Source organism: Rhineura floridana, chromosome 8, assembly GCF_030035675.1.
Source record: "Rhineura floridana isolate rRhiFlo1 chromosome 8, rRhiFlo1.hap2, whole genome shotgun sequence".
Lineage (NCBI taxonomy): Eukaryota > Metazoa > Chordata > Lepidosauria > Squamata > Rhineuridae > Rhineura > Rhineura floridana.
The window spans coordinates 47,913,068-47,929,195 of NC_084487.1; the positions used below are offsets into that span (position 1 = coordinate 47,913,068).

Consider the following 16,128-nt stretch of genomic DNA (forward strand, 5'->3'; position numbering starts at 1 on the left):
CTTTTCTGCTTCGTTGACCGACCGCCCCGCCCCAACCAGCCAACCTTCCAGTTCTCCGCCCTACGGAGAGGCGGACCTGTGCGCCATGAGGTCACAGCCGCGCCGGGGGCAGCTCCGAGGAGTTTAGTAAGGGGGACTCTGGAGAAGGACGGCCGCAGACGGTGCTATTGGCTGGGAAGATGGCGGTGAACAGGAACCACTCGGAGGGCGGTGGGGTTATCCCGCCCAACGGAGAGAGGTAACTAATGAGGCGAGGGTAGACGTGGAGTGGGAAAGGGGGGATTTTCTTGCCACCCTTCGCAGTCCTCGGAGGTCTTCCGGATTGTGGGAGTCCGTGTTTATTTTTGCGTCGAAGAGGAGACGACGGGCGACTCGTACAGCGAGCCTCAAGTTGCCCCTTATGGAGAATGTTGCCCCGGTTTTTACACCGAAAGCAAAGCCAAATCCGAACTCCGCCACGGCCCAAAGTATATTCTTCTCCCTTTAGATGCGTGATTGTGACGCGCGCACAGAACAGCTAATTCACCGTGGGAGTGCTGCTGTTACACAGGGTGCCCCCTCTTTCCCTGCGCCTTCTTCCTTCCAGGGGCTCTTGGTTCCTGCTTTATTGATATTCATAGGATGGGGGGAGAAGGTGTTAATGGGGTAGATATCGCCTTGTCAGTGGGGCTGCTGGATAAGCACAAACTTGGTCCACTCTTGTAGTGCAATCCTAAGGATGTTTACAGGGAAGTAAGGCCTGTTTGTACTGGCGTTTACTTCCTCATAAAGGAGATTAGAGTATTAGCTTTAGGCTGAGTGCACACCATAGAATTAAAGCAACCCCCCCAAGAATCCTGGGAACTGTAGTTTATCCCTCACAGAGCCACAATTCCCAGCACCCTTTACAGTTCTCAGGGTTTTCAGGAGGTGATGTGGTGTAAATGTGCCTTCAGTGATGTGTACACAGCTTTAGACTACTGCACAGACTTTAGTTTGTGACACTCGCACTTCTTCCTATTCATTCCTCTGCAGTTGTGACCCTGATCTTTGTTTCCGTTGTTGTGTTGCACACAAGAACATGTTGATGTTAACAGTCAGTGATGGAGGAGAGAGTGCAGTCTGAGCCCAGCATAAATTATTTCTATAATGTTTCTCACTGAGGCTAGTCACTTTACCAGAGGTATGGCTGAAGTGACTAGCCTGCCAGAGGAATGTTAAAGAAGCAATACTGATTTTACCTGTATTAAGAAAGTAATACTATACTGGCTTCACTCCTTATATAGCACATTTAGGACAGATCAAGCAAGAGGGGTTGTGAACAGCTGTACGCCTCCTTCAGTTAATTTATTTATTACTTTTATACACCGCCCAATAGCTGAAGCTCTCTGGGTGGTTTACAGCAATTAAAAGCATTAAAAACAAATATACAAATTTTAGAACTGCAGAGAATTCTTTTGAATCAAGGCCTTTCATTTTTTTTTCTCATAAAGAACCAGAAAGCATATTAAACGTAGGGTACTCTGAACTGATCCACGTAAGTGTGGTTCCCTAGGTGGTTTATAAAAATGTTCTGCCTTCAAGTCGATCCTGACTTATGGCGACCCTATGAATAGGGTTTTCATGAGGCTGAGAGGCAGTGACTGGCCCAAGGTCACCCAGTGAGCTTCATGGCTATGTGGGGATTCGAACCCTGGTCTCCCAGGTCGTAGTCCAACACCTTAACCCCTACACCACACTGGCTCAGGTGGTTTGTAGTGACATCTTTTTACCTCACTATTGATAACAATTGGCAAAAATACTGTGGAAAAGCTCTTCCCATTAATGTCTTGTACTAATGGTTGAGCTGAATGACAGGACAATAAAACAGAGTAATGGTGAAGCTATGTGCATGTTAATCTTTGCACTAACAAATTCTGAAAAGTGTATTGTGGAAAAAACTGAAGATCTTTGTGGTTAGCAGAATTCAAAAGTTGGAGAAAATGAAGTCTGGCAGCAAGCTCATTTAAATGTGTTGAACAGTGGATTCCATGTCTCTGCAGGCTTCTGAAAGCCATTGGAAGCATAATTGTGATTATATAAAGAGAAGCTGATCACTTATAAACTTTAGTCATGACAGGATTAATTATTTCAACTTTATTATTAAGAAGTTTTAAGTTTCACTGTATTGACTGCTGGTACTTCACTTGCTAAGATTTTATCTATTTTTTAAATTAATTTTTATCCCATATGTTGAGCACATTGTGTATCAACCACAAGACCAAACAGTAACAGAAAAGACAAATCTTGTTGGCAGCATGAAATTCTGTTGGCTTAGAAAACTGTCACTAACTGGCTGTGGGCTGACAAAGACTGGGAAGGAAAGCCAGCAAGATGATTTCTAGCTGGTTGATGACAGAGCTAAATTAAAAGGCACAGCTCTTTCATAACCTGTTCTTGAGCAGTAGTAGATTGCCAGTAAAATTTTCCTGAACAAGAAGTGGTTTAGAGATATCCTGATGAGAACATTCAGAACTTTTTTGCAGAAGGAATGCATTAAATAACTGGTCATGAACAATTTAAGCCATAAGGAAATTCTTTGCAAAGGTTAAAAAGGCACATGCTGCAAAGACTGTTCATATGGGAGTTTCTGTAGCTTTAATATTCACATGTGTTTGACACAAACTTGGAGCAATGCAAAATGAGAACCAACTATAGTGCACGTCACATGGGGATCTGCCTTGTCAGGATAGGTTTCCCAGTGCCACTCAGCAAACAGTAAGGTTTCCATCAGTGGAATAGGGAGGAAATAACTTTTTGGCAATTCCTCCCTCTGCAGGTTCCCCAAATCTACTTTAGAGGGTCTCCCAACCCTCTGGAGCTGATGGGGCAGCTGTAAAGTGGAGGGGGAACTGCCAGAATTGCTTCCCTCTCCTGTTGGAAGCCTTATGTCCATTGAGTGACACAATTGGCTATAGCTGAAACTTAATACCTGTACTTGTTTCTTTTATGAGATAGGCAGACTGCTTAGTTTGTGCGTTATAATATGTTCTTGTGTATGCTTACTCAGAAGTAATTCTCACTGAGTTCAACGAAGTTTACTCCCAAATGAGCATGCATAGGATTGGAACTGTGGGGCACAATGATTTTCAACTTTTTGTGCAAAATCATGGTGCCCCCCTCAGTATATTTATCACAAAACTATTAGCCTAGATGCTTTACATGCAAGTGACCTGCTTGTAAGGGCTGCAGCAATAGATAGTTCATTGTCGTAATGGGAATAGCTGTTTCTCAAACAATGGTGCTAAGCCATTTGAGATACTTTTGTGCAGACTTTCTTCTTAGGAAAAAAGTAACAAAAATACTTGCAGAATATTCTGGAGCCAATGCCCAAGTGTTTTTTGGTGAGACATTTACTACTGTGAGTAAAATATAACACTAATTATTGGAATGGGATGGAATTCAGTGGATTTTTCTCACATTGCTATGTCAGAATTGAAATGCCAGAGGACATTTCAGAGCAATTGTGCTGTAGCTTAATGTCTTAAGGCTAATATACAGTGCCTTGCAAAAGTAATCAGACCCCTGCCCAATGCTCTCACATTACTGAATTACAAATAGTACATTGTAATTTCATTCTGTATGATATTTGATTTTGAAACAATGAAACTCAAAATCAATTGTTGTAAGGTGACATTGGTTTTATGTTGGAAAATGTTTGTAAGAAACATAAAAAACTGAAACGTGTTGCTTGCATAAGTATCCAACCCCTACACATTAATATCTGGTAGAGCCATCTTTCACTGCAATAACAGCTTTAAATCTTTTGGGGTAGGTATGTACCAGCTTTGCACACAGTGTCAGAGGGATTTTGGACCATTCTTCTCACTCCAGTTGTTCAGGTTGGTTGGATGTCACTTGTGGACCACAATTTTCAAAGAGTGTCACAGATTCTCAATGGGATTGAGATCAGAACTTTGACTGGCCACTGTAGGACATTCACCTTTTTGTTCTTGAGCCTCTCCAATGTTGCTTTGGCCTTGTGCTTGGGATCATTGTCTTGCTGAAAAGTGAATTTCCTCCCCCAAGATTCCGTTTTTAGTGGACTGAAGCAGGTTCTCTTGCAGTGTTTCCCGGTATTTTGCTCCACCCGTTCTTCCTTTGATTTTAACAAGATGCCCAGTCTCTGCTGATGAGAAGCTGCCACCACCATACTTCACTGTAGGGATGATGTGTCTTGAGGCATGGGCAATGTTAGGTTTGTGCCACACATAGCGCTTTGAGTTTTGGCCAGAAAGCTCTATCTTGGTCTCATCTGACCACCAGATGTGCTTTCAGATGGTACTTTTTGAGTAACGGCTTTTTCTTGCTACCCTCCCATATAGGCCAGTGTTACGCAGAGCTCTTGATATGGTTGACTGGTGCACCATTACTCCACTCCCAGCCACTGAACTCTGTAGCTCCTTCCAAGTGATTGTTGGCCTCTCTGTGGCTTCTTCTTGTTGAGCACTGAGTTTTGAAAGATGGCTTTTTCTTGACAGTGCCTGGGTGATGTGATGCAGCTTCCACTTCCTGATTATTGATCCAATTATGATCACTGGGATATCCAAACACTTGGATATTTTTTGTACCCTTTTCCTAATCTATGCATCTGTATTACATAATCTCTCACTTCTGTTGAATGCTCTTTGGCCTTCATTTTCCTTCAGATCCACAGCCTGACCAATGATCCTTCAAAAGTGGGGTTTTTATCCTGACAATGTGACAGCAACTTTAATGGTTCACAGATGGTGGCCAATGGTAAAGTAATTGCGTCCGCGATAAGGCAGTTTCTTTCATCTGTGTAAGCTGGGAGCTTCCACAGCACAGCGGTTGACTACTTATGCAAGCAACATGTTTGTTTTTTATGTTTCTTACAAACATTTCCCAACATAAAACCAATGTCACTTTACAATAATTGATGTTGAGTTTCAGTGTTTCAAAATAAAATATCATACAGAACAAAATTATAATGTACCTTTTGTAATTCAGTAATATGAGATTGGTCAGGGGTCTGATTACTTTTGCAAGACACTGTATGTGCTGAGTTGGGTTTTTCTTTCTGAACTGGTGTCCAGGCTTGGCAGTGGCTGTCCCTGACAAGTATAGTAGAGTTGATTTTTCACCCATATTGTACTGGCATATTTTGCATAGCCCACTGAAAAATGCTCACACCCCCATACTTTGTCTCCTTCTTTGAAGCATTCTTAAGCATTGCAAAGATGTGGAGCTGACCTTCTCAGATGTGACTGGCAAACCAGAGATCTTCAAAGGCACCAAGAAAGGAATGGTGTTCCTCACTCCTTATAGGGTAAGTCTTGAGTGAGAACCAGTTGCAATCTTAATAGGATAGAGGGGTGGTTTTTTTATTATTATCTTTCAGTGTTCAGAAAGCCTGCCACATATTCTGAATTTTTTTAGATTATTTTTGTTTTGAAGTTTCAACTTATTTTCAGTGTTAGCTTAAGATGTGACTAAGCATTCTGACTAGCATTAGATAGAAACTGTTTCTGTGGATTGTTTCCATCAAATCTTTCTCATTCATCATCTTATAAGGAGATGATTATTGAACCTCTTTGGACTTTCAAAGGTTTTTTTTTGAAGAGGGGGATATGGGGAACCACCCTGATTATCATTCCTAACTGATCAGTCTCAGAGAATTGAAGATTCTTTCATTAGTTTGGGAGTTGTTCTGAAGGATTCCACCTGACACTTTCCTATTGCTATTGTTGTTGTTATGTGCCTTCAAGTCTGATTACGACTTATGGCGACCCTATAAATCAGCAACCTCCAATAACATCTGTTACAAACCACCGTGTTTAGATCTTGTAAGTTCAGGTCTGTGGCTTCATTTATGGAATCAATCCATCTCTTGTTTGGTCATCTTCTGTTTCTACTCCCTTCTGTTCTCCCCAGCACTATTGTCTTTTCTAGTGAATCATGTCTTCTCATTACGTGTCCAAAGTATGATAACCTCAGTTTCATCATTTTAGCTTCTAGCGATAGTTCTGGTTTAATCTGTTCTAACACCCAATTATTTGTCTTTTTCGCAGTCCATGTTATGCGCAAAGCTCTCCTCCAACACCACATTTCAAATGAGTTGATTTTTCTCTCACTGTCTTTTTTCACTGTCCAACTTTCACATCAATACATAGAGATCAAGTATACCATAGTCTGAATGATCCTGACTTTAGTGTTCAGTGATACATCTTTCCATTTGAGGACCTTTTCTAGGTCTCTCACAGCTGCCCTCCCCAGTCCTAGCCTTCTTCTGATTTCTTGACTATTGTCTCCATTTTGGTTAATGACTGTGCCGAGGTATTGATAATCCTTGACAAGTTCAATATCCTCCTTGTCAACTTTAAAGTTACATAAGTCTTCTGTTGTCATGACTTTAGTCTTCTTGACATTCAGCTGTAGTCCTGCTTTTGTGCTTCCCTCTTTAACTTTCATCAACATTCGTTTCAAATCATTACTGGTTTCTACTTAATAGTATGGTGTCTGCATATCTTAAATTATTGATATTTCTCCCTCCAGTTTTCACACCTCCTTCATCTTGGTCCAATCCCGCTTTCCGTATGATATGTTCTGGGTACAGATTAAACAAATAGAGTGATAAAATACACCCCTGTCTCGCACCCTTTCTGACTGCGAACTATTTGGTTTCTCCATATTCTGTCCTTACAGTAGCCTCTCGTCCAGAGTATGTCTCTTGCTTGTCTGGATGGAGGAAAGAGAGGGATGTGTCAGTGTGTATAGAAACTAGCCTACTGTACAAAAGTAAAATTTGCATTTGTTGCTACAGTCACTTTTGCCTGTGGGCCCATCTGCTGCTGACGTGTAGCCCTTGAAAGGTTGCCCACAAGGGAATGCTGAAAATTTCCCCATTCTTGAGCTACATGGAGCTACCCAAGCTGATGTGTGGTGACATCAGTATTCTGAGGATACCCAGCTTTCTCTTTCATTTTAATGACACTAAGGATTATCAGTTTCTTTTCTGAAGTAGAGTGTCCTGGTGGTAGTTTGGATAGATGAGGACAAATAAACTGAATCTGAAGTCAGAGAAAATGGAAGAATTTCTTGTTGGTGGTCTGTCTGTACCACCTGCATCCCTTCCTTTGAATGAGAACTTGACAACAAACACCCATACCTTGAGGGCTAACTATTGGTAGCCATCTTTCAAATGAGACTCGCCTTTAATTCCAGTGTGCTATCCTCCTATGAATGAGGGCAAAACCCCCTGAAGATAGAAGTATTATCGGTTGGGAATTCTGTTGATCTGGATAGAGACTTTCAATTGGTTCTGGACAAGGTTGCACTTCTCCTGGGCTCAACATTATTTATGGAGACCTTGCAGGTGGTGTCAGTGGTTAGGAGTGCTTTTATCGGTTTATCTAGAAATATGGATCTTGCCTTAATGACACATGCTCTTAATTACATCCAGATGAGACTACTCCAGTTTGTTGTACATGGTCTGCCTTTAAAGACTGTTTGGAAACTCCAAGTGGTATAGAACACAGCCATTAAAATACTTTGGGGGTGGACAGGAGGTCAGAGAGTATAATAATATTGTGCCAGTTGCATTGACTGCATGTTTTATCCCAGGCTCAGTTTAAAGTTCTGGTGTTGATCTTTAAAACCCTGTTTGACACCAGGTTGTTCAAAAGACCATCTGCAGCCATATAAACCTACCTGGACCATAAAATCAGCTTGGAGGCCTTGTTCCCAGGCCTGCCGGAAAGATATATCAGATTGGTGGGCACTAGAGATAGGACCAAAAAGGCCCTGTCTTTGAAACTTTCTTCTAAAGAGTATGTGTGTCCCATTGTTGCTAGTTTTTAAGATCCATTTAAAAACTTGTTTCAATCTGTGTTCTGTTAAAAGTGTTGTGAGTTGGGATTCAGATTGTTTTAAACTGCTGCTCTTCTTAGTTTTTGTAATTGGATTACTTCATTTGAATTGTAAAAATTTCTTCATGCTTTTAATTATGTTTTGTAAGTTCTTGTGGGAGGCTTTGTCCCATTTGACGGGTGTATTTTAAATTTGACTTCTCTTGCAAATGCACAGAAGGCAATGCTGCTGGTGCAAACATCTTGAGAGCCGCAATCCATATGGAGCTTCTAAGTTACCCGTTGAAGACTGAGGGACCATTGCCACATATTCTGCATAGAGCTGTCTTTAAAGGCATTTGAAACTGCAGTTGTGACAAAATGCAGCAGCCTCATTTTGACTGGGGTAGAACAAGAAAAGAATGACACCAATACTCTCTTGGTTATGCTACTTACCCACACTTTCTAGACAGACACAACTTAAGTGCTGGTGACTATAAAGCCTTTTCCTTAATCAGCCTCGGATTAGAAAGCTGCCTTAATACTTTATCCAACTAGTTCAGTATTGTCTGCACTGACTGGCAGTGGCTGTCTAGAATTTCAGACAAGAGTCTCTCCCTGCCCTACCTGGACATGCTAGGTATTTAACGTGGGACCATCTGCGTGCAAAGAAAATACTCTACCACTTGACCTGCTGATCTTCCTTCATTGATTGAGATCTTGAACCAGGGGTGGCTAGCCTCTAGCTCAGAAGCAAGCTCTATTGACCAGTGGCTTCTTTTTCCTTGTAATCTCTGTTTGAGATCAGGTACTGCCTATGAGTTGTTTTCTCCAGATTCTACTACACAGTGTTTGCAGTTCCCAGCAAAAACCCATCCTGCTCTCTGATCACAACCTGCCTCCTGGAGAGATGCTCCACCTTCAGAACAATGGACACACAGGCCCGCTGAGGTTGAGTCCTGGAGCTTCCACTGCCGCCCCCCCGCCCCCCCCGGGAGGAAGGAGAGGCAAGAGAGATGGCGGCAAGCCACACCAGGGGAGCAATAACCTTTTACCTGCATGTTGCCCTTCTCCATGGTCAACATAATTTCAGTTTTCTGACACTTTCATAGGGCAGAGAGGGCAGCTTACGTGCTTCCCTTGGTGAATTCTGACCTTTATACTGTGTCTATGCATATGTTTATGTATATGGATATTGTTTATGTATTTTGCTTTGTAAATTAAGTTGATATGTTTTTATTGTACTTCGTGTATTCTATTGTAAACCGCTTTGGGATCTTTTAGATAGTAAGCAGTCTATAAATGGAAATAATAAATATATAATGTGTCCCTCCAGGCTTCTCTAGCTGGCCCTCAAGATTCTCTCTAGGCCACATCCCTGCACTCAGGCCATCCCCCTCTTTCCAGGCCCCACTTTGCATCCTCCTTGAGTGCTTTTGCCTGGCTGGAATGTGTCCTTGAACTCTGATAATGCCTGGATAGAAGTCAGAGGGTCCTGCCCACTACTAGCTTGTGACCCCTGGAAAGTTATCCAGAAGGGAATGCGGCTTCAAGCTAAAAAAGGATTCCTAACCCTGTCTTAAACTGATTAAGAATGCACCAAGGAGAGGGCTTGATGGGGCATCTCTGAGCCTAATATTGAAGACATTTAGGAAAAGGGTGAAGATATATTTTTCAGGTTTCTGTGGAAAAATATTTGATTCCTTATTTAGGTCTTTGATGGTTTGATAGGGAGGATTGGCTTTCTCTGGCCTTGAAGAATGAGTAATTAGTACTGGATTGTTTTATATGTAGTTTTATGTTATATATTTTTATCTCTGTGTAAACTGCTTTGGGCCTTGTAAAGAAGAGAGAGAATGTAGTATAAATTTGATAATTAAATATCTTGCAGGTTATTTTTGTGTCCAAGGGCAAGGACCCAATGATGTCTTTCATGATGCCATTCTACCGGGTGAAAGGATGCTCCATTGAACAGCCAGTATTTTCTGCCAATTATATCAAAGGAGTGATAGAAGCAGAACCAGGAGGTTTGTATTACTACTTGTGGTGACAAATGTGTTTCTTACTTCGTAGAGTTTCATGTAAGTATGTGCAGAATCTACAGGAGGGATTTAGTTTCTATTGCTCTTGGGAAGCAAGTTTCCATAGGAAATCTGGGGCAGTGCCCGATTTGAATATCACATGTCAGTTATGAGCTTTTCCTGTGAATTTGTGTGTTTACTATATAGCCCTCTTTCCTCCCCAACCCTGTGAAGGGTTTGATTGTCTTTCAGCATTCACCTTATGAAAACATCCTCCTGGCTTACAAATGCTTTCTTTCAGTGTAACTACTATAGTGTAGAGCAGTGGTTCTTAACCTGGGCTGCACGCACCCCCAGGGGTGCGAGACACTTTTTCTAGGGGTGCGAGGCGGTAACTATACAACCAAAGATTTTGGAAAACTGACATTTATCTTAGCCAAGTTAGGCTAAAACACACATTAAAATAAAATAAATTAAAATTAAATAAAAAATGAATGGTATTTTTTTCAGGGGCTGCAAGAGCATATTTTGGAAATCCAAGGGGTACTGGCAGTGGAAAAGGTTAAGAACCACTGGTGTAGAGTGACGAGGATTTTTCTTTAGTTGTTATCATTACTGTTTGATTTGGAAATGGAAAAAAGTTGAGTTCAATTGTGGAAACTTATTTTTCAAAAAGCCTTTGTGTCAGCCAAGGGTTTCTTGCCAAGTTATGTAGGTTGCTTACTGGAATAAGAAAATAAAAGATTCTGCTGGTCCAAATTCTTAATCCACATTCTAGTTAAGTTCCAGACTCTGACAAAATTTACAAAACAGTGGAAAATATTTGCTTTCTTGGTCTTTCAATCAAGTTACCCACTGTCAGTCTTATCAAATGAAATGCTACTTTTCATACAGATGTTTTTCAGACACTACCTCAAATAAGAGGAAACTGCTTTGTGGAAGACCCCTTTTGGTGGCTGTGAGGAAAAATAGAGCAAAAAACAGTGTTCAAAGATAATTGAAACTGAGTTTGTGAGAGAAGTACTTGAACGGTTAATACTGGTATCAGGAGACTGTTTTGCAGTCTTATGTCCTTTCTGTGACTTGGTTGAAACTGTTCTTGATCCCACTTTTCAAATCAGAAGTGACTGATCTGTGCTGGGCCCCCTCTCCAGCTGCAAGTGTTAGACCAATTCCCATTGCCCTGCCTATTAGCCAAGGTGGTTGGGTCCGATGGGAATTAGAGTCAAACAAAATCTGGGGGGCTCCAGGTTCTCCATCCCTATTTTAATTACATTGTTGCAATCAAATTAAAATACAGATGGCATCATTTGCCAAGAAGAATGTGGGTTCAAAATCCTATTAAATTTTATATTTGTAATCTCTTGGGAATCTGTTTTAATTAAAACTTTATCATGACTTTGTTTTTTTAGGTGGCTGGGAAGGGCAGGCTTCATTTAAGATGAGTTTCTTCAGTGGAGGCGCCATAGAATTTGGGCAACTGATGTTCAAACTTGCTAGTGATGGTAAGATTCTCTTCCCCCCAAATGCTGATTAATCTGTAGTTGCTTTGCTTTCCAATTTTGCTAGCAGTAATTGTCCTCCACGTAGTCCTGCTGCCTTCCTCCACCCAATTACCTGTTTGTTTTCACCTTCATGATCCTGTTTTGCTCTAGGTGCAAAACTGGCAAAAACATCAACATGGGAAAGGAGATAATTCTGCCTTAATCGATTAAAAGTAGACTGATTTAAGACACAGTGTGTTGAAGTTGAGGGTTTCATGTGCTGAATTTAGCTTACTAAATGTATTAATGTTTAGCTTCTAGGGGAGTGCCTGCCCAGAGTTTTGGCTATGGGTATGCACCTGTTCCTGGGGGATATGCCCCTTCACCTTTTCCAGGAGGCTATGTACCTGCACCAGGAAGCTATGCTGCACCACCACCGGCTGGACCATACGGTTATATGCCTGCACAAATGAATGGATATGGATCTGCTGCACAACCAATGGGATATCCATATGCACCTCCTCCAGGTAAAAGATTTTTATAATCTTCATAAAAGAAAGTTGCTCAAGTCAGGGCTGTAGTATGTACTACAGAACCAAACGCAATATGTGATCATTCCACATAGATGAAATGAGTGATGCTCAGGTCTATAGAACACAAACAACAGCATGAAAGAGTTGCCACTGTGGATTATGTTTAGTGTAGAATGCTTGGTATACATTAAATGTGGATTGGCCTATTTCTCTTAATAAAATAGAATTAAGGCTTGTTTGCATGGCCCTAAACTTCAGTTATTGGATGCACTGTTTCAGCAGATCCATTCTTTGTATTACATCTGTGTGTGGTGACTTAGCCTTTGCTGGTGCCCTGCCTCCTATGCAACCAATGGGAACAATAGCCAGACCAGTATGGATGATGCAGTTTGCACAGCAACTGTTTCAATGTGAATGTGTGACCAATTTGTTTAAAGTTCCTTGGCTGCTTATGGGAAAAAAGGATGAAATGCAATGTAGAAAAAATCTGTCTGGTGAACTGCAACCATTTGAATACTTCTGTGATGTGGAATCTGTCTTCTGTCTTCAGGCATGTATCCGCCACCTCCTGGGATGAACTCCATGTATATGGCTCCTCCTCCCCCATACCCAGGCCCTTCTGCTGTAGGACCTTCAGCCCCGACTGAGGCAGGGCCTTCAGCCCCTAGAACCTGGACAGAGCCAGGGATGCCAGGTAAGACTGGAGGATAGTTTCCATTTAGAATAGGAAAAAATTGCATCAGATTCTTAAGGTATCAGTTTCTGGGCTTTGAGTAAGTTCTTTGTAGAAGAGATGTGAACTGCTGAACTATGAGGAGTTACTTTATTCTTATAGCCGTGGCGCCAGTGAAGATGTATGTAATTTTTGAGGGATGTGAAGTGAGACCTGTGAAAGTCTTGTCCAAATTCCCAGAAGCTTTTATAATCACATAATACTTAACTTACAGAATGCAGTTTGGCTGAAGCCCAGGTGAAAAAAGTATTGGGACCACCATTTGTATTTGTGGATTTCGCCCTCACTTGGCTTCTTGCTTCTTGATCTCTCTCTCTGCGGCATCTTTTCTCCTTTTCCTTACCTCCCCAAAATTAATGCAGTTCATTATGTCCCAAAAGCAAACTGCTGCTGAGTGCCTAGGTATGACCTACTACTTTCTTGCTGAGAGTGTAGAATCTGCCCTTTTGTCTAATCCAGAAATGGTGCCAAAACTTGTGAATATAAATAGTGTGGATTTTCTGTATTTATTTTTTTGAAACAAGCTCTGACTGATTCTTTCCTTATGCTGTAGGTGGCAACAAAGCAGCAGAGGCGACTTCCAGTGCATATTATAACCCAGCCAATCCTCACAACGTCTACATGCCTATGGTAGGGAACCACTCTAGGGTTGTTGGTTGGGGGGAGAGGAGAGGAGGAGCTAGAGCTGTTGCTATCTAGCATCCAGTCGAACATAACTTGCAACTGGTTGAAGTATACTATGCAGCTTTTTACAAGCACAGTAACCATATTTGGTATCTTTGCTTCCTAATGAATTAGAGTGTAGTCACAGTACTAAAGAATAGTCTTGAATTTTAAAAGAAAAATAGGCTGCGTTCAAACAAACACCTTATATCAGGTAAATAACACTTAGACAATCCAGAATGCCTCCCTCCCTCCCATTTTTTTAAAGAATGGCACAGTTGCTACCATGTCTTAACTGCCAGCCCGCCAGCCTACCATCCTACCCTAAGTGTGAGCAGACTGCATAAAAATGTGAACTCTGACTTGAAGCATAGAACAAGATGCCTTGTGGGTTGAGAACCTTCATTTTAGATACCTTGTCTTGTGCGTGATGTTGAATGGAAATGTCTTAACCTAACAGAGTCTTGCTTTGTGTAGAAGTTATGAAATAAGCAAAACTTGGATATACTTTGTAAAATAGGCAAATTCATTAATGTGGATGTGCCACATTAATACTGTCTCCCTTTTGTTTTAGGATCAACCACCTCCTTATTCATCACCTGATGAGAAAAAGAAGAACTGACAAGAACCCAGGAGCCACCCTCCCATGTTTTTGTCCTAGAAGACTGTGCCATTGCCGCCACCGCCTCCATCTCTAGGTCATCCTGTGTCACTAACCTGCACAATGTTGGGTGACTCTTAACACCCACTGTTCTTGAAATTTTCCTTGTGGCAATACAGAAGAGCAGTGACAGTAATGCTTTCCTGAGTACTTGCTTTCTCTGAGGCCAGAATAGGACTGTTTTAGCCCTTAGTTTGAAGGGAGAGGTGAAATATGCATAATGCAAATGAATCTGCTTCATATATATAAGGATGAAATACTGAAGCTCTTTCTTTGAAACAAAAACACTTGCATAACAACACACAGAAATGAGCATGTCAGGAGTGTTCTCCCATGCATCTCTGCATGTCCATTGACATCAGTGTGGCATGTTACAAATGCTTAACTCCATGCAATTTAATGCATGAGAAGGAATTTTAAATACTTGAGGCGTATCTATTTCCTGGGACAGTAGCAGGGAGGACTTTAGAGGAAACTCTCTAATGATATACTGAAAAAGATGGCCTCAGGGAGGAAACCAAAAGGCTAACCAGTAGTCATTTTGAATAAGTAGCTGCATCTCCAGGTTACTGTTATAAAGAATTAGGGCTCTGCAACAATGATCTCTACACTTTTGCAATCTATCTCTTACAAAATGGATGACTGTGTAAAATCATGCATGGTAATCTGCTTTCTCTTTTGACTGGTTGATGTCTCTAAAAGTGTATCCTGTCTTTTGGTGTAGGGACCAGATTGTCTGTCTGCCCATCTTAATTTGTATTTAAGCAAAAGGTATAAAATCTGGACAGAAATAAGAGCAATCCTCAGCCATTAAGCATTCTGGGAATACGACCCAAGCAGAATGTCTTGGTCTCCTGGAACCAGCCTGATCCTTACCCAGAGTTGCTTGGTACCCAATAGCAGCCAGTCTAGCAGAGTATATTTAATAGGAGAGTACTTTATAGAAAACAAGCTATTGTAGCAAAGTCCTGAGATGGATGGTGAAGCCATTTCTCTTTGTTCTGCAGGTTGAGTTAGGCACTGATATAACCATAAAGCACTATGTGGTGGAAACTATGAAATTTACTCTTCAATACAGAAAGGCATGTTGGGATAAGACTTTTGTTTCTGAACAATGTTGGAGGAGATGGCAAACTTGAGTAAGACACTTGCCAGCAAGCAGTGCAGAGGCAATTCATGTTACAATATTGTAGTTACCTCAGCTTTTTGCTGGTTAACTTTGACTTTTCACATGCTAATTCCACTTCTATTTGTTCCAAAGGGAACTCTTGCTCCACCAATGTAACAGAGAATATAAATACACAAAACCTAATCTCTTAGGATCACTTTCCCCCTCTTCTGTAGGGGCTGAATTTGACAAGAACAGTTCAAGTCATAAATTACTATGTGTTCATGGACCCCTTTCTATCCATCTTCCCTTTAGTAACTGAGCATATTACTCAGTATAGCAGGCATAGGATGAACTTTTCTAATAACCGTTTTAATCTGAATCCAAGAGGCTTAGCTTTCCATAACTTGATATTTACCTCTGTTTGTAATATTTTTGGATTGCACTTTAATACAGAAGTATTGAAATCTTTGTGTGGCTGTAGTGATGGTGTTGACTACTTGGTTTTTGTGCTGGCACTGTGTGTATGAGACAGAGAAGTAGGGGATACTTTGTTGTTGTTAAAAGGAATAATTAAATACTGTATTATTAATTTATACCCCACCTTTCTTTTCATGATAGAAACCCAAGGTGGCTTACATATGGTTCCCAGGCGGTCTCCCATCTAGCCACTGACCAGACCAGACCTGACCCTGCTTAGCTTCAGCCAGGTGCTGGCCTCATGTGCCTTCAGACCATAGCCCTGGGACCTAATAAGAATAGCTGTTGGGTGATTTCATGCCAGAACTAACATGCAAAATAAGTGGTATCGTTGTCATTTGGAGCAAGAAACGTCAGAACAGAGCAGCTCTGGATGTCATGCTGGCACACATCAAATAAAGGCTTGAGGTTCTCTGAAGTGTGGGATCTGATTGTAGTTGGATCACTTCAACCAGGAGTGGGGAACCTGTGGCCCTCCAGCTATTTTTGGAATCCCCATCAGCCCCAACCAACAGCCAATGAGGGATCATGGGAGTTGTAGTCCAGCAATGTCTGAAGGGCCATCAGTTCCCCACCCTGGACTCAGGCTCACTCCTCCCTTTGAGTGATTCCTTTTGGG

The 16,128-nt window shown here is 41.5% G+C and overlaps 1 protein-coding gene across 1 annotated transcript; it reads left to right on the forward strand.

The window, feature by feature from the left end:
- Window positions 1-36: 36 nt before the first annotated feature.
- Window positions 37-15,500, forward strand: WBP2NL (WBP2 N-terminal like). Its single transcript, XM_061639318.1, has 8 exons — window positions 37-238; window positions 5,200-5,308; window positions 9,718-9,853; window positions 11,260-11,352; window positions 11,646-11,858; window positions 12,415-12,558; window positions 13,151-13,227; window positions 13,835-15,500. The coding sequence occupies exons 1-8, from the start codon at window positions 180-182 to the stop codon at window positions 13,880-13,882; spliced, it is 879 nt and encodes a 292-aa protein (XP_061495302.1). The 5' UTR covers window positions 37-179; the 3' UTR covers window positions 13,883-15,500.
- The last annotated feature ends 628 nt before the right edge of the window (window positions 15,501-16,128 follow it).

Bases quoted from the DNA above. Each gene is read 5' to 3' on its own strand.
- WBP2NL (XM_061639318.1), top strand. From the start codon at position 180: ATGGCGGTGAACAGGAACCACTCGGAGGGCGGTGGGGTTATCCCGCCC. The intron at 239-5,199 runs GTAACTAATGAG...CCTTCTTTGAAG, and splicing joins ATCCCGCCCAACGGAGAGAG to CATTCTTAAGCATTGCAAAG. The intron at 12,559-13,150 runs GTAAGACTGGAG...CTTATGCTGTAG, and splicing joins GACAGAGCCAGGGATGCCAG to GTGGCAACAAAGCAGCAGAG.